Below are 25,594 nucleotides of genomic sequence, written 5' to 3'. Positions count from 1 at the left end.
AAAAAAGAGAAGAAGAAAAACTTTATAAAACTGGGTTGCTTAAATGTGCGTGGATGTAGTGCGGATGACAAGAAACAGATGATTGCTGATGTTATGAATGAAAAGAAGTTGGATGTCCTGGCCCTAAGCGAAACAAAGCTGAAGGGGGTAGGAGAGTTTCAGTGGGGGGAAATAAATGGGATTAAATCTGGAGTATCTGAGAGAGTTAGAGCAAAGGAAGGGGTAGCAGTAATGTTAAATGATCAGTTATGGAAGGAGAAAAGAGAATATGAATGTGTAAATTCAAGAATTATGTGGATTAAAGTAAAGGTTGGATGCGAGAAGTGGGTCATAATAAGCGTGTATGCACCTGGAGAAGAGAGGAATGCAGAGGAGAGAGAGAGATTTTGGGAGATGTTAAGTGAATGTATAGGAGCCTTTGAACCAAGTGAGAGAGTAATTGTGGTAGGGGACTTGAATGCTAAAGTAGGAGAAACTTTTAGAGAGGGTGTGGTAGGTAAGTTTGGGGTGCCAGGTGTAAATGATAATGGGAGCCCTTTGATTGAACTTTGTATAGAAAGGGGTTTAGTTATAGGTAATACATATTTTAAGAAAAAGAGGATAAATAAGTATACACGATATGATGTAGGGCGAAATGACAGTAGTTTGTTGGATTATGTATTGGTAGATAAAAGACTGTTGAGTAGACTTCAGGATGTACATGTTTATAGAGGGGCCACAGATATATCAGATCACTTTCTAGTTGTAGCTACACTGAGAGTAAAAGGTAGATGGGATACAAGGAGAATAGAAGCATCAGGGAAGAGAGAGGTGAAGGTTTATAAACTAAAAGAGGAGGCAGTTAGGGTAAGATATAAACAGCTATTGGAGGATAGATGGGCTAATGAGAGCATAGGCAATGGGGTCGAAGAGGTATGGGGTAGGTTTAAAAATGTAGTGTTAGAGTGTTCAGCAGAAGTTTGTGGTTACAGGAAAGTGGGTGCAGGAGGGAAGAGGAGCGATTGGTGGAATGATGATGTAAAGAGAGTAGTAAGGGAGAAAAAGTTAGCATATGAGAAGTTTTTACAAAGTAGAAGTGATGCAAGGAGGGAAGAGTATATGGAGAAAAAGAGAGAAGTTAAGAGAGTGGTGAAGCAATGTAAAAAGAGAGCAAATGAGAGAGTGGGTGAGATGTTATCAACAAATTTTGTTGAAAATAAGAAAAAGTTTTGGAGTGAGATTAACAAGTTAAGAAAGCCTAGAGAACAAATGGATTTGTCAGTTAAAAATAGGAGAGGAGAGTTATTAAATGGAGAGTTAGAGGTATTGGGAAGATGGAAGGAATATTTTGAGGAATTGTTAAATGTTGATGAAGATAGGGAAGCTGTGATTTCGTGTATAGGGCAAGGAGGAATAACATCTTGTAGGAGTGAGGAAGAGCCAGTTGTGAGTGTGGGGGAAGTTCGTGAGGCAGTAGGTAAAATGAAAGGGGGTAAGGCAGCCGGGATTGATGGGATAAAGATAGAAATGTTAAAAGCAGGTGGGGATATAGTTTTGGAGTGGTTGGTGCAATTATTTAATAAATGTATGGAAGAGGGTAAGGTACCTAGGGATTGGCAGAGAGCATGCATAGTTCCTTTGTATAAAGGCAAAGGGGATAAAAGAGAATGCAAAAATTATAGGGGGATAAGTCTGTTGAGTGTACCTGGTAAAGTGTATGGTAGAGTTATAATTGAAAGAATTAAGAGTAAGACGGAGAATAGGATAGCAGATGAACAAGGAGGCTTTAGGAAAGGTAGGGGATGTGTGGACCAGGTGTTTACAGTGAAACATATAAGTGAACAGTATTTAGATAAGGCTAAAGAGGTCTTTGTGGCATTTATGGATTTGGAAAAGGCGTATGACAGGGTGGATAGGGGGGCAATGTGGCAGATGTTGCAAGTGTATGGTGTAGGAGGTAGGTTACTGAAAGCAGTGAAGAGTTTTTACGAGGATAGTGAGGCTCAAGTTAGAGTATGTAGGAAAGAGGGAAATTTTTTCCCAGTAAAAGTAGGCCTTAGACAAGGATGTGTGATGTCACCGTGGTTGTTTAATATATTTATAGATGGGGTTGTAAGAGAAGTAAATGCGAGGGTCTTGGCAAGAGGCGTGGAGTTAAAAGATAAAGAATCACACACAAAGTGGGAGTTGTCACAGCTGCTCTTTGCTGATGACACTGTGCTCTTGGGAGATTCTGAAGAGAAGTTGCAGAGATTGGTGGATGAATTTGGTAGGGTGTGCAAAAGAAGAAAATTAAAGGTGAATACAGGAAAGAGTAAGGTTATGAGGATAACAAAAAGATTAGGTGATGAAAGATTGAATATCAGATTGGAGGGAGAGAGTATGGAGGAGGTGAACGTATTCAGATATTTGGGAGTGGACGTGTCAGCGGATGGGTCTATGAAAGATGAGGTGAATCATAGAATTGATGAGGGAAAAAGAGTGAGTGGTGCACTTAGGAGTCTGTGGAGACAAAGAACTTTGTCCTTGGAGGCAAAGAGGGGAATGTATGAGAGTATAGTTTTACCAACGCTCTTATATGGGTGTGAAGCGTGGGTGATGAATGTTGCAGCGAGGAGAAGGCTGGAGGCAGTGGAGATGTCATGTCTGAGGGCAATGTGTGGTGTGAATATAATGCAGAGAATTCGTAGTTTGGAAGTTAGGAGGAGGTGCGGGATTACCAAAACTGTTGTCCAGAGGGCTGAGGAAGGGTTGTTGAGGTGGTTCGGACATGTAGAGAGAATGGAGCGAAACAGAATGACTTCAAGAGTGTATCAGTCTGTAGTGGAAGGAAGGCGGGGTAGGGGTCGGCCTAGGAAGGGTTGGAGGGAGGGGGTAAAGGAGGTTTTGTGTGCGAGGGGCTTGGACTTCCAGCAGGCATGCGTGAGCGTGTTTGATAGGAGTGAATGGAGACAAATGGTTTTTAATACTTGACGTGCTGTTGGAGTGTGAGCAAAGTAACATTTATGAAGGGATTCAGGGAAACCGGCAGGCCGGACTTGAGTCCTGGAGATGGGAAGTACAGTGCCTGCACTCTGAAGGAGGGGTGTTAATGTTGCAGTTTAAAAACTGTAGTGTAAAGCACCCTTCTGGCAAGACAGTGATGGAGTGAATGATGGTGAAAGTTTTTCTTTTTCGGGCCACCCTGCCTTGGTGGGAATCGGCCGGTGTGATAATAAAAAAAAAAATATATATATATGTATATATATATATATATATATATATATGTATATATATATATATGTATATATATATGTATATATATATATATATATATATATATATATATATATATATATATATATATATATGTATATATATATATATGTATATATATATGTATATATATATATTATATATATATATATATGTATATATATATATATATATATATATATATATATATATATATATATAATATATATATATATATATATATATATATATATATATATATATATATATATATATATATATATATATATATATATATATATATATATATATATATATATATATATGTCGTGCCGAATATGTAAAACTGGTCAATTAGCAAGAACTCATTTAATATTAAGTCCTTTCTAAAATTTTCTCTTATACGTTTAATGATATTTTTTTTCATTAATGTTAACGTAAAAATTTTTAATTTTGCACCAAAAGAATCTTAGAAAACTTACCTAACCTTATTATAACAAGAACAATTTATTTTAGCCTAACCCAACTAAATATATTTTAGATTTGTTTACAATAATTTAATACTAAACAAACACAGTGAAATATATTTTTACGTTAGGTTCAGAATTATTTTGGCGATATTATTGCATATACAAATTTTCGCTTGTCTTATATGGCAAGATGAGCGTTGCTATTTAAGCCAAGATCGCAAGTTCTGCCTATTCGGCACGACATATATATATATATATATATATATATATATATATATATATATATATATATATATATATATATATATATATATATACAAAATTGACACACACACCCACACAGAAACACATTAATAAGATTACCACTTTACCCAAGACAAGAAGAAAACTTATAAACTCCCCATCAAGAACGTCCTTGATGGATGGTACACTTACCTTACCAAATGAATCAAAAAATTGGAAGAAATTCAGAGCACGTAACGTGTTGGATCTGGCAGTGGAAGAGCAGCAACTGTGAAGAATGTGTCTTAGCTGCACCTCAAGACTCTGTAGGAGGTAAGCGAGAAGCTATTAGCTTCACCTCCAGACACTTAGAGAGCTAAAATTGCAAATAGTATTAGCTGGACCCCATGACACTGGAGGAGTCAACGAGATCATGAGGAACACATGAGAGAGAGAGAGAGAAGAGAGAAGCACGGAGAGAGAGAGAGGAGAGAGAAGCACGGAGAGAGAGAGAGGAGAGAGAAGCACGGAGAGAGAGAGGCAGACACAATTTAACGTCAACATTGTCAATATTTTAATCGTCTTTATGAAGGTTTTTAAATAATTTTGTCAGACAAACGCTGGAGGAACTTTACTTCACGTTGTAGTTAATCAATTTCCTCTAACATTCAAAGTTTCATATCTCAGTGTGGAGGATCTGTGTCAACTGACCCACTACACTTCATGCACTTCAACTAATTTCTTTAATATCTTAGTCGTTTTTTTTATTAATGTACACTTTCCTTGATATGTTGTTTCTTGTTAGTTTTCACAGTTTTCCGTTTTGAAAAAAAATTTAGTAATGTATTTTTTTGTATTTTTTTATTTTTGTGTTGATGTAATTAAGCGAACAGAAGTGGACATTGTATTTAAGGAAGACCCTAAACGACACTAAATAACATGTCTGGCACTGGCCACCATGCCTGGCACTGACCAACATGCCTGCCACTGACCAACATGCCTAGCACTGGCCAACATGCCTGGCACTGGCCAACATACCTGGCACTGACCAACCTGCCTGGCACTGACCAACCTGCCTGGCACTGACCAACCTGCCTGGCACTGACCAACCTGCCTGGCACTGACCAACATGCCTGGCACTTCTTAATAAAACTTCTCTGACGCGAGGCCGCACAGCCCTGTAAAATTCACGTCGGGATCAATACGCCGAATTAAACCGACCAGTTACTGACCGAAGAAATTGTTTTACACAAACGGCTGTTAAGGTGCCGACCCCTGATCACTTGCAGTGGCATTAATGCCAGACGAGATATGTTACGACAGATTTTATGGCGTCTGGTTTCCTGTGGAGTGTAGGTGTGTGTGTGTCACACTCGTACCTACCTCTGGGACGTTACTCATTGGAAAAGAGGATCGAGGTTAGGTTGGGTAAGATTCGTCAGGAAACAGGACGAGTGTTTCCTGACGCGGGTCTTAGTTATATGATAACCCCGCCACTGGAGCTTTAAGTCATCTGACCGAGGCCTTCCACTGGCTTGTCCACACCTTTAAGAATTAAATCAAGCCTCCATCGTTTCACATATTTACAGTTAAGTTTAAAATAAAATGCGAAAACTATATATCACATTACATGAATAGAGAGAAATGATAAAAACTTGTTAACAGTGGAAACAAAATTATTTGTAGACTAAAGAGAAACAAAAAATAATAATTTAGATAAGCTCTTCCACTCATCACATGAGAGAAGTAAAATATAATATTTACCCAGATGGTCTTTATTTCAATCTTAAAAAAAATTGGGTCGTCGAAAGATTAAAACCCATGTTAGGTCTCTGTCTTGACGAATATTCAGGAAATATAATTCAGTCCTACTGAATATTTATACGTAACTGCGTGTGCTGTAAACACTCACATTACAAGACAATAAAAAAACAGTGGAAATCATCTGTACATTTCTGCATCAATCAAATGCGCTCTTCAGTAGATCACTGATGATCTGCTATGAAAACCCTTTTCATCCGTTGAAGACTGTCTCGAAATGAAGCCGAAATATGCAGACCGTTACCGTTCTGTTTCATTTTCCGGTCAATAGGGACTTGCCTTTTCATTTATGAACACTTAACATCCAGAAATCAACTGTGTGTAAGTTATAAGTGAGCGATTTTGTGTTACTTGCAGTGCCTCCGCTGGAGGTGAGTGTGGAGGGGGTGGAGGAACCCCTCAGAGCTGGTGTGGAGGCTGGAATCTTATGTCGTACCTCAGGATCCACACCTCCTGCCCAACTAACGTGGAACATCACAGGCTCAGCTGCCCTAACTACCCTACCAGCCCAGGTAAGTACTGCTCTCATCCTTTCCTCGCTACTCTAACACCTCAGTTAGAATCCCTCACTAATCTACCAGCACAGATCTATCGTTTACTTAATATACAGTCTGTATAATCAATCTTCTGTCCAGGTAAACTATATAAGAATCCACTCAGCGAAACGTTCGTCACCTACACTCTGTGTTTCCTCACTTTTTAATGTCAGTAATCTCCGCTAAGTATCCTCCACTTATTGATCCACTTCACACAACTATTATGTATATAGTGCAGAAAAGACACTGCAGAGCAAGCAAGTTCTGTGTATAGCTTTACTAAGTCACATTCTGCTCTGCATAGAATTTTATTAAATCATTATCCTCGCTCTGCCTTACAACTTCATGAAGTCATATTTCTCTCTGTGTAGAGTTTTATCTAATCATGTCTCTCTCTATGTAAAGTTTTACCTTTCACTCTGTTTTAGAGCTTTATCAAATCGTGCTTCTCTCTGTGGAGCTTTATCAAATTTTGCAAAGTTCATTTTTTTTCAGTATCTTTCGGAAGAACAGCACTGAAACCCAACCCAACATGTTGACATATGGTCCCACTGTTTCGTATAACAGCCGTCTCAACTTACACTCACAATAAATTCTTGAAACTGTCAGTCCCAGATCAGAAGCAATTGGCTGCATTCAGAGGAAATTATATTGGGCGTTAGTGACATTTATATGCTAATGTAACATATGTTCTATCTCGTTCTGACTGTCTATCTGTCTCTCGGTAACAGTCGTCGCTGGACCAAAACACGACTATCAGGCGAGGTCGTCTGCTACCCTCCCCAGACGACCACGGTCGAACACTTACCTGTACTGCCACGAATCCGCAAGTGCCAGACTACTTCCTCGCCTCCACTCACACGCTCAACGTTCTCTGTAAGTACCATCCTCTTTCAGGTCTTCTGTAATTTCCCAAGGTGCTCAGTGTTATTATTATTATTATTATATATTCTCTATTAGGTCTTTTTTTAGAGGTTTCCTAAATCTTCAATTAGTTTTTTTTTTAGGTCCGTCACCGCATTTCGTGATCTTTTATAATTTCCCCCCAGGTCCTACACAGTTTCCAAAATCCTGTGGTGGTTACATATGTCCTCTGTAGGGTACGCAAAGGCCTAATCCTCTTTAAATTCACCACGACCTTCACTAGTACCACTGATACTGTATAGGTTTTCGAGGTTCTCCACAGGGTTCTCTGGTCCCTTAAAAATTTATGAGGTCGTTCCTAAGGTTCTCTGATCATCTATAAATTCATCAGGTCCTTCACAGGTTTTTCTGATCCTCTCTAATTTTGTCGAGTTCTTGATAGGTTTCGTTGATCCCCTTTAAGTTCACTATGCCCTCCGGAGGTTTCCCTCATCTCCAATAAGTTTACACTCTCCCAGAATGAAACATTGACCCATAAATTTTCAGGTGAGACATTAATAGCGTGGGGAAGAGGGAGTGAGTCAACACACGAGCAAAGGTCACAATTGCTAATAACTGGGTGGGAGGTTTAACCCGTATGGGGTCATACAGCGCCTTGGAAACAAGAGAGATGGATCAGGTTCGATCCTGGGAAGCGTAAGAGAACTCCAGTTCCTTGCATCAAGAATCCTTCGCCAGGACCAAGACACTTTCCCTTGAAAGGGATTATTGCAGCAGAGATGGAAGGTGTTTACATGTCCTTTTAGTCTGGGTCGCAAAACTCAATATTTCCGATTTAGCCTTCAAAAATCGAAGCATGAAATTCACTGGATTCAGACATGCCCTCAGTTCTGAAGCATAGGATCCATGGGTTCGAACAGTAATTTGAGACCCAGTCCCTCATTCCTGTTTCGCTCTAGGTGATATTTAGCTTCGCCTGTGTCTCACTGACCCTCGGTAATGCTCCTGACAGTCGTCTGTACTCTGACGGGTTGTGCCTCGTGAAGTCTGTCGACTACCAGAAGCTCAGTAAACCTGCATGTCACCTGCATACCGACAGTTATGTATATTGTAATGTCTAAAATGGGTATTAAAGTAAGCTCTCAGGTTTATATATAATGAAAGTGGCACTTCTCGATATATACACCTTTCCCTGACAGATGCACGCCTCTTAGTGTATATACAGAACTGCACGTTACGAGTTTACATTAATCTCTACTTTAGGGATTAAAGTATCTTTCACTAATAGTACCCAGTTAATCCAATGAGCAATGCTACTGCGTTACCGACTTATAATAGTCGACGCATCAAGAGCAGAAAGAAGCATCATAAGAAGACAAGAATCATGGTCTGAACTTTGATGATTCCCGGAGTTGTTAAGCCAAACTTATTCTTAATGGTCTACGTAAAAAATTCAGCTGCATGATCATGAAGCAGCTCAAGTGGCAAGGCCAGACACATTAGTACATGAATTTTCTATAAACTTCAGTGCTCAAGGCTTGTTTGTTTTATTTTTATGCGTGTATATAGAGACCTCAATTTAAATATCCCTCATACGCAACACAAACACACAGGACTAACGAATGAACAGCTAAAACTACTCACGAAATCGTAATGACACGATTGCAAAGAAACCACACCACGGGCGGGGTTAGAACCCGCGATCAGTCTCAAAACTCCAGACAGTCGCATTAAGGTTTATTGAAAAAAGACCAGAGTGTCTTCAACCCCCGTGACCGTGTAGTCTGAGACTTAATCAGTACTCACAGGTGATTTTCACCTCTCACCTTTGCCCTCGTGTGTTGACGTCAACTGACCCCCTCACACACAGACTGCATTAACATTTTTTATCACAATATCCCAGAACAATCATCCACTACTCTAAATACAGTCGCCAGTAAAATATTCTATTAAATTCTTAATACCTTAGTGCTTGCATTTTGACCCCTGAGGCCATTCCAATAAATATAAACTAATGAATCGAGAAAACGACGGCGCTGGAAATACATTTATATATATATATATATATATATATATATATATATATATATATATATATATGTATATATATATATATATATACATACATATATATATATGTCGTGCCGAATATGTAAAACTGGTCAATTAGCAAGAACTCATCTAAAATTAAGTTCTTTCTGAAAATTTCTCTTATACATTTAAAGATATATTTTTTTCATTAATGTTAATGTAAAAATTCTTAATTTTACACCAAAAGAATCTTAGAAAACTTACCTAACCTTATTATAACAAGCGCAATTTATTTTAGCCTAACCCAGCTAAATATATTTTAGATTTGTTTACAATAATTTAATACTAAACAAACACAGTGAAATATATTTTTTTTCGTTAGGTTCAGAATGATTTTGGATAAATTATTGCATAAACAAATTTTCGCTTGTCCTATATGGCAAGATGAGCGTTGCTATTTAAGCCAAGATGGCAAGTTTTGCCTATTCGGCACGACATATATATATATATATATATATATATATATATATATATATATATATATATATATATATATATATATATATATATATATATATATATATATATATATATATATATATATATATATAATATATATATATATATATATATATATATATATATATATATATATATATATATATATATATATATATATATATATATATATATATATATATATATATATGTTAGTTTACATGCACTTAGGATTTACTTTAATTTCAATACGTCAGTGTTTAAGATTAAAGTGTTTTCGACTAGTGGTGAACAGGTGACATTGAACTTTAATGACCCTTGTTTGTCAGTAGGATTTAATCCTAATTAATGAAGCAGCCATGATAGTATATCCAACGAGACGTATGTCAGTGTTCATATACTGAGAGCTTACTTTAATCCTTATTAGAGGGCTTAAAGTGTTCTTGACTGGTGATGGAACATGTGATATACAGCCTTAATGATCCTCGTGTAATCGATACATATTAAAACTTCATTAACTAACCCACGATGGTTGGTTAATTGGACGTGAATCCTATCGACACACGCTGTTGTGTGTCGATAGGACTTTAATCCCAACACGCCAAAATTGGCGTCTTGGGATTAAACTCTAAATGTGTATCGAAATTTAAATTCATTAACTAAGATATATATCCCTCCACGTGTACATACACAAACACACACAGATTATGTGAGGCAAGATGTGTCAGGAAACAGGACAAGTGTTTCCTGACGCGGGTCTTAGTCATATGATGACCCGGCCACTCAAGCTTTTGGTCATCTGACGGAGACCTTTCAATGGCTTACCAGTCCACCCCTTTAAAAACTAAGGTTATAATTAATACCACAGTGTACATAACAAGAGATATTTATAAGAATATAAACAAAAGGTATTCAATAAAATATCTTAATCATATTTCCCTGATAACAGTAGCTTAATTACTGACTGACTGGCTGGTAATGTAACGTCAACCATATTATCAACACGTTGCTTCAGGCATATCGTTCAGAATAATTACAACTGCGAACCCACCCACCCACCCACACCCACACCCACACCCACACCCACACCCACACACACACACACACACCCACACACACACACCCACACCCACACCCACACCCACACACCCACACCCACACACACACCCACACACACACACACACACACACACACATATATATATATATATATATATATATATATATATATATATATATATATATATATATATATATATATATATATATATATATATATATATATATATATATATATATATATATATATATCAGTGTATATGCACTCAGAGTTTACTTGTTACCTATTTTTTAGCGCATAAGTTACGTATGCAAACTTTGATCTGAGTCAGAGTAATAATTTTGGAATTCTGTCTAGGATCAGTATTGAGTCGTAAAATGTTCTTCGGTGAGTTGTGGATAAGGTAAACAGTTTTGTGGTTCAGTTTTTGCTTGTATCATCGTGTCACAACGATTTCGTGAGTCGTTGTGTGTATGTGTGTTTGTGTGTGGTTCATGTGTCTTACTGTGCGTGTGTGAGACGAAGCTCGTGTGTGAGGAATAAGTATGTGTAATATTCGAGGGTAATTCCAAATCGTAAATAAGCCTGATGTTCAGAGTGCCATGATAAGTGTGAGTTGAAGTGTGTAAATCAGTGTGTCAACACGCTGCCAAGTGCACTGACGCCGTTCAGAATGAGCGAAATTCCTAGCAAGCGCCTCCATGTTGAGAAGAAGCCGCCTGAAAGCCAATTTTCTTTCAAAGTGAGTTTACATCCGCACAGTTCCTTAAACATATGACTCAAGGAATAAGACTTCTGAAGAGGAATTGCGATGAGTGATCGACCTGTGACAGCACAAGTCCAATACGTGTATCACCTTGCAGTGTCGTGTATCACCTTGCAGTGTCGTGTATCACCTTGCAGTGTCGTATATCACCTTGCAGTGTCGTGTATCACCTTGCAGTGTCGTGTATCACCTTGCAGTGTCGTGTATCACCTTGCAGTGTCGTGTATCACCTTGCAGTGTCGTGTATCACCTTGCAGTGTCGTGTATCACCTTGCAGTGTCGTGTATCACCTTGCAGTGTCGTGTATCACCTTGCAGTGTCGTATATCACCTTGCAGTGTCGTGTATCACCTTGCAGTGTCGTATATCACCTTGCAGTGTCGTATATCACCTTGCAGTGTCGTGTATAACCTTGCAGTGTCGTATATCACCTTGCAGTGTCGTGTATCACCTTGCAGTGTCGTGTATCACCTTGCAGTGTCGTGTATCACCTTGCAGTGTCGTGCTAGACAACAATATATCAAAAAATATGAGGAAACTATCCCCTTGAAAATGCATTAAACTTGACAACATATGAGAAAAACTTCATGCTTGATATAAATATAAGATAAACCTAATATATTCTCCTCGGCAACTAAAGACAGGCAGCTCAAACAAAAATATTATATATATTGCAAAAATCAATCTAGCACGCAAGTGAGTTAATTCTCTAATGAAATTATTTGAGAATTTATCATTTTATACTTGTAGATAATAGCAATGTTGGTAATTGAGTTCTTTTTTTAAATTTTGGAAAGCTATTTGATTGCATTGTCTTCTTAATTATTGTTATTCTTGTTTTGTTGACATCAACTCCAAACATATTAAAGGCATAGCTATGTACTTACAGCGTTGGGCTTGTTTTATGCATGGAATTCAGCAAGAGTACCATTTTCCTGATTATATATATATATATATATATATATATATATATATATATATATATATATATATATACATATGGGAGAGAGAGAGAGAGATCGCAGTCAGCAGGACTCGATACTGCTAATGAGACGGTCAAAATTCCCCGGCAGTTATCTTATCATCTCTGCCACAAATGCCACATAAGCTGGGTCCTTATAGTCGTGGATCCCCTAGTTGTGTGGGTCAGATAATAGTAAACACTAGAGCGGTTCACGCTGAACCAAGATTCTGAGATTAACTTGCGTTTAATTCGTCTTGAATTTGTTTTGGATTGGTCATTGCTGATCTAATGTCTGGAAATAGTTTTCAAATGAAATTTTGTTCTAACAAAACTAACAGTTTTTGTGGGGCAACAGGTTAATGGTTCACCTGGGTGTATACATGGGTCCTTAAGTGTTAGGTGTTGTCTGGTTTCTATTACAACCCAGGAACAAAAAGGCCAATTATCCTGGGATAAGGGAGAAAAATAAACAGCCCAAAACGTTCACTTATATTATCCTTCACCAAGTATAAACAGCAGTATGTACACTATATACACTATGTACAGCAATAGGTATTAGTGCACGACACGGTAAATAAGGCAGAATTGATGACTATAGAATGCAGACCACCGTGCTTCAACAGCTCTCAAATGGAAATGACAAGGGTGAAAACGTGAGTGGTAACCACGACACCTCCACAATTGCCAGATCCACTTTCTCATTGGCTGAACCTAGATACTGATTTGACGATGGGGCTCCATCGTCCGACCCTTAGCATCTGGTTCGCTGGTTGGGGAGGTAGCCTTTTAATGAGGGTGTGTATATGCGCTGAATAAAGGTTACGTACTCTTTGCATTCCAGTTTCTAACATCAAAACAAGAGTCCAGTTCATTAGGCATATATTTTTTTATATCTTATTTTCTGTGTGTGCTGAGGCATTTGCTCATTAATGCCCTAGGTCTGTTTTATTTTACCAAGGATGAGTTGGGTTCAATTTCTTGCTACCAAATTGCTTCCATATTTCATTTGGTTTCAGAGTTTTCATCTTTCACTGTCATGGAATTGGAGGATTCCCACCAGGGTATGTATTGTAGTGATATATTGCTGCACCATGCAGTGTTTTATTTTTTATTTTTGAGGGGGGGGGGGGCAATTTATATTCGTTTTATGGCTTAGTCAGCTCATGGTTCAGTTTTATACAGGGCCAGGACGCGTCACCTACCTTGGATCCAAACGCCTACCCGTTTCGTGATTTATTTTTTTTTATTTATTTTTGCATTCGTATTTGGTATTATTATGTTAATGGATATTATTAATTAATCATGTTAATCGGTGTTATCATATGTGTGGTGTCTTATAGTCCTCTCATCTAACTGAAGCCTCTCAGGCGTCTTCTGTTACATTGGCTACGTCTCAGGCTTGTAATCACCCGACAGGTAGGTGTCACAAGCATTCAACGAGTCATCTGTCAAGACATTCCGGGCTGAAAGTGGCATGGTGTTGGGTACAGGGATAACGGTAAACGCGGGAATTGTAAGTAGGGAAAGTAATAAGTTCTCTGCCTAGGCGCTATCAGGCCACAGCTGAAAGAATAGTTTGCTTAGTTTTTGAGTTATGGGATGGTACTTGTTATGTGAACATCATTTTTCCCGCAAGTGCCCCCATAGGATGAGGGGCGTTTACATTTCTTAGAAGTGTCTTCCGAACGTTAATAGTGACTTTCGGTGTATGCTTGAGGCGGTGCAAGGTATACTTGTGCTCTGACCAAGGAATCGTTCATGATTCAGTATCTCTTCGCTATGAAATGTGTTGTGACTAAGGTGTCCTCTGGGTTTTTGGGGAAATCTTTCTGCCATGTGCTTCTATGAATTATTTTCTAATCAGTTTCCACAGGTGGAAAGCTGTGAATTGCTGTGACAATTTCCTTAGGATCCCTTCTTGTTAGTTTTGAGCTTATTAATTGTATTATAGATGTTATTTACTCTAGCTAGAGCTTGTTCTACTATGGTGCCCCATGGCCTGGGTCCGGGTTCGATTATATGCAAAGGTAGAAACACTGGGCGTGCTTCCTTACACCGGTTGTCCATGTTCACCCATCAGCAAAGTAGGTACCTGGGTATGAGTCGCATCCTGGAGCAAAACTGATCTAATCTGCTGGAAATGCTCAGCATAACAAGCGGTTTTCTATACAGTAGTATGTCATTGATGTCAGCTAGGATTGTATACCTTGTACATGTACTTGTAGAAATAAAAATTATATTATTATTCCTTATAGGTAGCTGCGTACTTGAAAGTGTTCACTTAGTTCCCTGAAACTTGCTAGAGATTAGTTCCCTTACTGAGTCTCGCTTGAGGTAAAAATCACAGTGAGAGGATGAAAGGTTTTATTGGCTTATTTATAGAAAATTTGGGGCTCGTTAAGATATCTTCAACAGCTTTCAGTAACACGGTCTCTGGGAAGGCTATAACTTTTCCATTTTCTTCCATTATGAATTAAAATGCTGGATGGACTGTATTGTCCATTTATGGAGTTCTATTGCTTGAGTATGGGTACTTCAAGGTTTGTGAATTGTGTCATCGGCGTATATTCCATAAAATACAGGCTTTGTGCTTGCTACTCTAAGTGCTACATGGATAAATAGCCCTGCCATTACTACATCGACACTCTCGCTGATGGCTGTTTCTTTCCTTTGTGGGACAGATGGATAGAGAGATTCAGTATCTAAGGATAGAGCTTGGTGTTGTTTAAATCAAAATGCTTCGATTTTGTTGAGCAAATCTATTGTGCCTTAGTTTTATTCTGGTTTAGGGTTTAGCAGTGGAATTCGTAAGACTGTATCTTCGTAATGGTTCTCTTTGGTGCCTGACATCCTGACAATACTGATACTGCTTTCCACGTCCCTAGTTTGCTATTTTTGGTATTATGGGTTATTGGTAAGAACATATGTAGGATTTTTGCCTGGTGTAGCGGGAGGCAGTTACAAGTGCATTCAAAACTCTCGCCTCTGTTCTCCTTCATATATTATTATTTTAGAGTTTTCAGATTAAATTCTAGGATAAGTTTCATATCCCCTGCCAAGTTATTTTTTTGGGGGGTTATTAGCGACAGGTTCATAGTTTCCAGAGGTCATTCATTTGCATTATCACCTTTTTTTTTTTTTAGTTTTCTTGTTTGCTAACTTCTGTACTAACACTTTCCTTTTTATGTTCATTTAATGGTAACTTCTATTTTTGTTGAGCTGTTTCTTTAACTTGTGAACCATTTCTCTTCTAACAGTTTGGAGAGGTTACCCCCAGACTCTCATTTTACACCCTGGTATGTGTATCAGCTTTCTTTTTCTGCGGGAGTTATGACGTTTTCTGAAATCACCAGTTCCTGTAGTATCAATAAAAAAAATCCACTTTTTGCTATTGTTGCTGATATTTTACATTCTACATATTTCATTCCTTAAATAAATAAACACACACACACACACACACACACACACACACACACACACACACACACACACACACACACACACACACACACACACACACACACACTAAGATCACAATAAACAGGTGATATCACAATATACAGAACAGCCACTGTGAAAAAATAGCGAAATTCCAAGCGCATTCGTTTTTTCTCGCATTATCAAGGAACAGTTCCTTGATAATGTGAGAAATCACGAAAGCGCTTGAAAGTTTACTGTTCGTTTTCACAGTGGTTGTTCTGCATATTGTGATATCACCTGTTCACTGTGATCTATTTGCATTTATATATATGCCAGCCAATATGTTCGAATATCCGTCACTTCAAACAAGTATTTACATATCTCTTAGAGCATACGCAGTATATATAGTTTTTTGTACACCCTTCACAGTGTATGTGCGCGTCCTACTTGGTATGCATAATTATTCAATATGTGCGCGTCATTTATTGTATGTGTACACCTTTGTATATACTTGTATGCGCCCCTGTGCGCATGTGCAACCTTGTACACAGTGTTTTGAGATGGATGAGTGACCTGTGTTGTGTTTCTATGTCCCTAACAGTTGCACCGTTGGTGGAGGCTCGCTTGGCACCTGCCCTCGACCCTGGCAACATTAAGGAAGGAGAGGATGTCTACTTCGAGTGCCACATCAGTGCCAATCCTCCAGAATCTAGAGTCATATGGTTACACAAGGTACGTTGATTTTTTTTTTTCTTCCGCTGCTTGAGTTATTAACTCACTGTTGCTTGAGAGCAGTGATTGCGATGCTGTTGCTGCCGTTTCTTGATGTTGCTATTGATGTTACTTCTGCAGCCGTTTGTTGTGGCTGTTGCCGTTGTTTGTTGCTGTTGCTGCTAGTGATATCGTTTTTGTCGTTGTAGTTGGTGGTGGTGTGTGTGGGGGGTAGGGGGGTGGCAGCGTTGCAGCTGTTGTCACTGTTTTTGTAGTTGGTGGTGGTGTGTGTGGGCGGGAGGGGGTGGCAGTGGCGCTGCTGTTGCCTTTCTTACTGCTGTCGTTCCGGTGTTGCTGCTGTTTTTGTGTTCTTTTAAGTGTACCTGTTACTGTTGGTATCGTTGTGGTTGTTGATCCTGTTACCATTGTCACTGATGTTGCCTTTGTTGCAGCTGTTGTTGTAGTTGGTGGTGGTGTGTGGGGGAGGGGGGTGGCAGCGTTGCAGCTGTTGTCACTGTTGTTGTAGTTGGTGGTGGTGTGTGGGGGGAGGGGGGTGGCAGTGTTGCAGCTGTTGTCACTGTTGTTGTAGTTGGTGGTGGTGTGTCGGGGGAGGGGGGTGGCAGTGTTGCAGCTGTTGTCACTGTTGTTGTAGTTGGTGGTGGTGTGTGGGGGGAGGGGGTGGCAGTGTTGCAGCTGTTGTCACTGTTGTTGTAGTTGGTGGTGGTGTGTGGGGGGAGGGGGTGGCAGCGTTGCAGCTGTTGTCACTGTTGTTGTAGTTGGTGGTGGTGTGTGGGGGGAGGGGGTGGCAGTGTTGCAGCTGTTGTCACTGTTGTTGTAGTTGGTGGTGGTGTGTGGGGGGAGGGGGTGGCAGCGTTGCAGCTGTTGTCACTGTTGTTGTAGTTGGTGGTGGTGTGTGGGAGAGGGGGGTGGCAGTGTTGCAGCTGTTGTCACTGTTGTTGTAGTTGGTGGTGGTGTGTCGGGGGAGGGGGGTGGCAGTGTTGCAGGTGTTGTCACTGTTGTTGTAGTTGGTGGTGGTGTGTGGGGGAAGGGGGGTAGCAGTGTTGCAGGTGTTGTCACTGTTGTTGTAGTTGTTGGTGGTGTGTGGGGGAGGGGGGTAGCACTGTTGCAGGTGTTGTCACTGTTGTTGTAGTTGGTGGTGGTGTGTGGGGGGAGGGGGGTGGCACTGTTGCAGGTGTTGTCACTGTTGTTGTAGTTGTTGGTGGTGTGTGGGGGAGGGGGGTGGCAGTGTTGCAGGTGTTGTCACTGTTGTTGTAGTTGGTGGTGGTGTGTGGGGGGAGGGGGGTGGCAGTGTTGCAGGTGTTGTCACTGTTGTTGTAGTTGCAACTTTGAGGTAAGAGAAATTGATTTAGCTTAGTTCTTAGTGATGGTCTAAGCTATATAAAAAAACAAGCATGCAGATAACACAACAGTTAGACGCTACCGATAACAATATCTCAGTAGTTTTTCACACACACACACACACACACACACACACACACACACACACACACACACACACACACACACACACACACACACACACACACACACACACACACACACACACACACACACACACACACACACACACACACACACACACACACGCACACACACACACACACACACACACACACACACACACACACACACACACACACACACACACACACACACACACACACACACACACACACACACACACACACACACACACACACACACACACACACACACACACAATAGCAAGGAAAAGTTGGCGTTAATGACATCAGCTACTAGGAACAAACTTTCTCATGCCAACTGTAAACAATTAAGGCTTGGGGACGCCACAGCCATATTGTTGTTAGGAGAATATATTAAGATACTAATTACTCACTCACCATATATAATCACAATTATGGACCCTAATAATAGATTACCCTAATTGACCACATTCCTAAAGCTACTTAAATGCATACTGATGGAAATTATTAAGGTAACGAGCTGGGAATATTACATTACCCACACTAGGAACTGATAAGTGACTGATAAATGGTGAATTCTTCATCTGATAGACTTTTTTATATCTAGTTTTGATTAAAAAAGAAGCAAAAGTCTGCTCAATCTTGTAGCATCAAGTATCATGGTACAGGAGCTGAAACCTACACAGTGGTCATACGATAAGAGACATTAAAATATATGGCATCACTTTACTTTAGAAATAAACTATATTTCTCAGAATGTAGCGTCACTTTCTGACTCAAACATGTGTACCACCAAAAATGTCAATTTCGAAGCTATATATCAAACTTCAAACAATGTACACATGTCCTGTATTCCAATTTGGTCACGTAATTCTGCCGATCGATAGCTAATTAATCTGCAGTGTCTTTACGACAAAAAAAATCTACTTCTGGGTCCATTAAATATAAAAGTTCATCACTTGGATCATAAACTCCATGAACTTGTATCCACACTGACTATCACTACAAACTTTTCGCCTCACTATATGAATTTCCTTTTAATACCAGTGAAAGTGTTCCAAATTTTTAATGCAAGAAGTATATTACTGTAAAAATTGTCAGCTAAAAGCTTACATAAAGACAAATATTTGTTTTATTACGTACTCTAAATAATTAAGTAATGTTTTTAAAATTCTTTCATATGTTTGAGACATTTACTTATTCCTAAGCCCTAAATTTTTTATTGTTAGTTACTTATTTACTCAAATCAGAATTAAAAGGTTTAACATCAAAATATAAGCATAAATATATTTCATTCGTTAATAAACGAAGTATTACATTAATATATGGCATTATTTAGGATCTATATTACATGTTTATGGCAAGTCAAAACATTATCAAGAATTCCCTGACAAAGACTATGGAATAATGGTCGTGTTTGTCACACTCTTTTTCCTGCCATAAATTATCCAGGCAATCACTTGTGAATGCTTCTTGTGGTCGTATTCAGATTTTTATCACAGATATATCTTAAGAGGAAGGTTTGGTTTCTTGCTGAGCTGTGCCGGTGCTTTATCTGTAAACCAAATTGTGATATAGGTTTCTGTGTTATACCTTGAGAATGCGTCTTCTGAACGGTTTCAAACTTTAAACACTGGTGAGCTATGCATGAATAAACCTTCGGATTGTTATTAGGCTGTCTAGTTATTTTAACAAATTAATTTTGAAAATTTGGGTGGTATTGTTTTTCACGGCATATTTTGAGAATGCCTGTCTTGAACACTTCAGACACAGTGTTGCCTCTAACCTAACTCAAGCTTCACATAACTTAAGCTGTATTCGCCTATTTGTGGTGACAGGGGTCGATTGGTAACTCCTGTAATTTTTTTAACATGTGCAAACAATAGTGATTTTTTTTGCATCTAAAGAATGCCTTTTCTGACCGGCTTCAAACTTTCAGTGAAGTTGTAATGGACTGTGTTTACTTCAGTTTGCCAGTTTTAATAAACGAATGAGGGTTTTGCTTCCTGTGTATGTTTCCCCATACCCCGGCGCCTAGCTACTGCTAGGCGTCCATATTTATCTGGGGTCTGGCTCCGTGGTAAAGTACTGTGGACTCTGAGAGTTTCCAGGTTCGAGTCCTGCTGTGGACGTAGAGACAATATTTGTAAATAATTTCGCCTATCTGCGTATTGTTAAGTGCGCGCGCGCATACACACACACACACACACACACACACACACACACACACACACACACACACACACACACACACACACACACACACACACATAGCTTTAAGCAGAGGTATGATAAAGCTCACGGTTCAGGGAGAGTGACCTAGTAGCGACCAGTGAAGAGGCGGGGCCAGGAGCTTGGACTCGACCCCTACAACCTCAACTAGGTGAGTACAACTAGGTGAGTACACACACACACACACACACACATATATACATATATATATATATATATATATATATATATATATATATATATATATATATATATATATATATATATATATATATATATATATATATTGCGCCACTTTCTGTAGATCCTGCGTATGAAAAACTAAATCTAATATAAATGAATATACTTGTTTTAATGAAGCTACAAGATTTACACGGGTTGTAACCGAAAAGAAACTCTTAATGTCAGCGCAATATATCAAGAGTAAAAAAGAGTACAAGTGTGCAGTGTTCCACTAAAGTTGGGCAAGCAATTGTATCAAGTGATGCCTAATTAACCTGCAATATCTTAACAAAAAGTTTTCCACTTATGGGTTACATTAATTATCAAAGTTAATAATTTTGGCCATGAATCTGATAAAGTTGTAAGCACGCACACAATCACAAGAAAGTTTGCGACGCTTTGAAAACAGTTATTGATGCTGTTCTCCATTAAGTCAGGAAGAAAACCAAGGGGATGCAACAAGGGCTCCTGAACACAATACACTTCACTGGGAAAGAGGTGACGAAACGGTCGAGTGAAGTAGATGCATCAAAGGCAATAGGACCAGACAACGAGTCACTATACATCCTGAGAGAGAGTACAAGCACTCTGGCCAAAGGAAAGAGTAAATAAATTGGTTCCAAAGGAAGTATTTTCAATAATAGCCAATAAAAGACATGAGTTATAGAACAGACATAGCTTTAAATACTGACACATTATATGAAAAAAAAGGCCTTTACTGAAACAGTGTTTATCTCAGTGTGGAACTTTATCAACCCACAGCGAAGCATGGGTCCGGAAAAAAAAATTCCTGCATATCACATCTTTATATTTAAATTTGTTGTTATGAGAGAGTTTCACTCCGTGTAGAGCTGTGTTAACTTTATACAGATCTACTTCGAAGCAGTAAATTGCCAGACTAATGAAAAACTTAATAACTGTAGCCACAATATTTAAAAAATGGGACAGACAGGTAGCATTAAAATACCGGCCGGTATCCTTGACACGTATGTTATGTAAACTAACGGGAATAAACAGGAATGGCGGAATATCTAAACTCTAAATACACCAACTTGCCATGTCATAGAGAAGAGCTTCCATACGTGGAGAGAAACGCTATCATAAACAAATACAGCACAGATTTAGAGATTGAACTTTCTCACAAATTAAGAGAAGTGGACGAGGGGAAGGAAAGGGAGAAGAAGGTGAAGGGTGGGAAGAGGGTGAGGGGTAACAATAGGGTGAAAAGGCAAAAATACTAAAGTGTAATGAACACCGCGAAGTCTGGATTCGTATTGTATTTGGTGAGGCATCAAGCCTGTGTTTCAGCGTAAGGAATGGCTCCATCTTACGTCAGCTAATAAATGTTCTGTCGCTGGCAAGTCAGGATGTTTGGTCATCTGGAACAGTGTATAGCATAGCAGGAGTGTCACAATTAATTAAGACCAATACGGTGATTTTTCAGTGAAGTAAATTTTTTTTATAAATCTGCTAATCCACTAATTTGAAAAATTCGATGTAGTTGCAACTAATTAGAATATATTTTAGTGTATCCTGGACCTTTATGGAATTACGAGTGACGAACACGACGGACCGACGTCGCCTAGTCGTTTCCGTTACTAATTTGTGGATAAGTTTTGCAGTGTTCCAGCCGTTGTATTTTAGTGTTCCAGCTGCTGTATTGTTTGTCAGGAAACACAAGTGTCTCCTGAGGCGGGTCTTAGTCGGATGATGACACGCCGTTGGAGCTTTTGGTCATTTGACCAAGACCTTCCGCTGGCTTACCAGCCCACCCCTTTAAAAATTATGGTCATATAGTTTTAACCATTTCTGTGTATTGTGAATAAATTTCATTGTTCTTTATAGTAAGTCTCGGAGTGATTCTAAAGATGGCGGCCTCTTGGTTGCACCACAGGGCGAGCCGCTGCACACAGCCAGGGGTCGAGGGGTGCTGGCACAAGGCAGGAACCTAGTACTGCAGAAAGTGAGTCGACAAGCTCGAGGTCACTACCAGTGTCGAGTGAGCAACACCATCGATACGGTGACCAGCGAACCAGCCTCACTTGACGTCATGTGTGAGTAACCAAAAAAAAAAAATGCTGCAACTTTATTCTAAGAAATTATATACTTTTATCATCCACTAAGTAGCGTTTATATCTTATATGTCAATTTATCGTATATCGATATATCGTGTGTAAATATCATATAAATCAAGAAATATTGTTGTTGATGTCAGTTACATCAGAGAAAATTTTAATGGTAAACTATGTAAATATTTTTATGGTTTTGCATTATCCATCAATACTTAATTTTACGGTGGTGGTGATTTTACAGGTCTCTGATGTAGCGATAAATTGTCTGGGAGACTAAATATTAGCTGGATTTTACTTAGAGCCTTCGTGAAGACATCTGTTAAATGTACATAATATTTCTACGTATTCAAATTAATATAGTTAATTCTTTATTGTTCTGAGCCGTTCTTTGATTATTTATTTCTTTCATATGCCTATCGTAGCTGATTTTTCCCGTTTAACCGCGGCTTATCATAGATTTATTATATAACTTTATGATACAATAACTGAGATTTATTAAGAAATTTAGTAGCCGTGAATAACAACATATTTATACTCACCAAGAGATTTATGTCTCTCGTTTTATATAAACTGAGAAGTGTGTATTTCTCAGTGTATATACATCGGAAGGTTAATAATCAATGTTTAAGTGATAATAACATCCATGACATGTGGTGTACAAATCACAAGAAGCTTTAATTTCAGGCGGTAGGCTTTAAACCTAAACTACTGAAGAATTCCTGTTCTTGCCTTCCTCCACAGTCGCACCTGAGTGCCGTGGTCCCAAGAACCAGACAGTATCAGTCACAGCCTCGGAAGAAGTCAAACTTGAGTGTGTGGTGGAATCCAACCCAGCTCCGGTGAGTAGGTTTTGGTATGTGAAGGGTAGGCTGGTTGCCGACAACTCCGAGGCCTACAGTCACGTTTCACTTAGAACATGGCGCGAGTCAGTTCAAATGTCAGCAGGCCAGAGTCAGGTGTGCAACACATCGTTGGAGCTGAGAGAAGAAATCATGTGTCACTGCTGGTGACGAAAAACTAGAATATCTCTCACACCTTGTGACACTATCAAAGCTGAGTGTTTGATCACAATCTTTAGATAAGAACAGACGAACAGTGAAGTAAGCCTACTGACCCTAGCTCGGGAAGTCCTGCTTGCTGGTAATTATTTTTTACTTTTTTTTTGTAGAAATGGCAAGGAGTCAGTAGGGAATGTGTGACTTTGTTTTATCAGTATCACAAACGTTCAGTAGGTTGTGCCACAGTCAGAGCTTGCTACCACCTGCAGCTCACAAGGCTGCCATTCTCACGAGCTTCCCTGGGGCTGGGGAGATGGCAGACCAGAGGCCTAGCTTCTTCCTAGGAGCCCCGTGAGGGCGGGGAATGGGGCTAGGCCTGGGGACAGTTGGTCCCAGAAGATAAGGCGGTACTTGTACCTCCTCCCATGGCAAACATAGGTCTCAGACACTCCCAAGACTGGGAGCCGAGGCCGGGAAAGTACCGCCGAATCAAGAAGAACCTGGTTGTGCCATGGAGGTTTTTATATTTTGGCCTATAGATAAAAAAAAATTGTGACCAAACGTAACTTAACAAAACTCAACTTATTCAAACCAGAGACCAAAAGTAATTCTATTTAAATTAAGTTGGGTTATTTTAGATTTGGTTACTGAAAAAAATCAGTTTTGTTTAAAATATAAATAACTATTGCATAATCCATTAACTGTTTTGATAATTTATTTATCAAAAGTCCATAGTGACTCATTCTCTCTTTCTCATCCCTCTCTTCCTAAGACTGACTTCCTGTGGCGGGTCAACAGCACACGGGGTATTCAGGAGCTAGAGCCTTCCTCCTACAGCGTCCGTGGTCGTAGCAGCACCTTGGTGTACCGCCCCGACGACCACGAACACGACCAAGACCAGTACGGAGTCGTCTTCTGTCAAGGCAAGAACAGACTTGGCACCCAGGAGACACCCTGCATGTTCCTCATCACTCCAGCAGGTCAGCAGTCAACACTTACCTTACTTATTATTTTTAATTATTATTATTTATTATATTATCAATCACTATTTAAAGCCTCACTGAAGCTTCATACAACTCGAAGTGGACTTAACATAGCGTAAACAAAATAGACCAATGTGTCTTTTTACCCAAATAAAATAGCCAGTTGAATATTCTGCTTCATTTTCACCATGTGAGATCGTTGATCTTAAAATGAAAATTATTAATATGCTAATATATCAAGCGCAAAACTATATAATGTAAAAACGTTCAAGGTGAATTTTTTAAACTAGTTAAATTATAAATGCACATATTTTTTTTTTCATATTATTTTAACGCTGGAGCTTCAAAGAGACGAAATGTTGAATAGACATTTTAATTAGCCACTAAAGTTTCTCGGGGGGAGGGGGTAAAAAAAATCCCTTTAAAGACTGAAGTGCAGGAGTCTCAGGTAAAAAAAAAAGGGGGGGGGGATTTAATTTGGCAGTTGATGTTGTATGTGCGTGTGTGTGTAACGATGCTTGAGAATTGTTATGAGTGAGCGAGCGAGTGTTGGTCATTAATGGGGAGAGTGAGCGAGCGAGTGTTGGTCATTAATAGGGAGAGTGAGCGAGCGAGTGTTGGTCATTAATGGGGAGAGTGAGCGAGCGAGTGTTGGTCATTAATAGGGAGAGTGAGCGAGCGAGTGATGGTCATTAATGGGGAGAGTGAGCGAGCGAGTGTTGGTCATTAATGGGGAGAGTGAGCGAGCGAGTGTTGGTCATTAATGGGGAGAGTGAGCGAGCGAGTGTTGGTCATTAATAGGGAGAGTGAGCGAGCAAGTGTTGGTCATTAATGGGGAGAGTGAGCGAGCGAGTGTTGGTCATTAATGGGGAGAGTGAGCGAGCGAGTGTTGGTCATTAATGGGGAAAGTGAGCGAGCGAGTGTTGGTCATTAATAGGGAGAGTGAGCGAGCGAGTGATGGTCATTAATGGTGAGTGAGCGAGCGAGTGTTGGTCATTAATGGGGAGAGTGAGCGAGCGAGTGTTGGTCATTAATGGGGAGAGTGA

The 25,594-nt window shown here is 39.3% G+C and overlaps 1 protein-coding gene across 1 annotated transcript in view; it reads left to right on the top strand.

Moving 5' to 3' along the window:
• The window catches only part of LOC128684729 (uncharacterized), a 219,151-nt gene that overhangs the window by 160,312 nt on the left and 33,245 nt on the right, over nt 1-25,594 (top strand). The window contains exons 8-13 of the mRNA XM_070102776.1: nt 6,084-6,238; nt 6,994-7,138; nt 16,466-16,596; nt 22,390-22,549; nt 23,309-23,406; nt 24,338-24,545. Of these exons, the coding sequence (XP_069958877.1) occupies nt 6,084-6,238; nt 6,994-7,138; nt 16,466-16,596; nt 22,390-22,549; nt 23,309-23,406; nt 24,338-24,545 (897 nt within the window). The remainder of the gene's footprint in view (nt 1-6,083; nt 6,239-6,993; nt 7,139-16,465; nt 16,597-22,389; nt 22,550-23,308; nt 23,407-24,337; nt 24,546-25,594) is intronic.

This window comes from Cherax quadricarinatus, chromosome 5 (genome assembly GCF_038502225.1).
Source record: "Cherax quadricarinatus isolate ZL_2023a chromosome 5, ASM3850222v1, whole genome shotgun sequence".
NCBI classification, from domain to species: domain Eukaryota; kingdom Metazoa; phylum Arthropoda; class Malacostraca; order Decapoda; family Parastacidae; genus Cherax; species Cherax quadricarinatus.
This window is presented reverse-complemented; position numbering and strand designations above follow the sequence as displayed.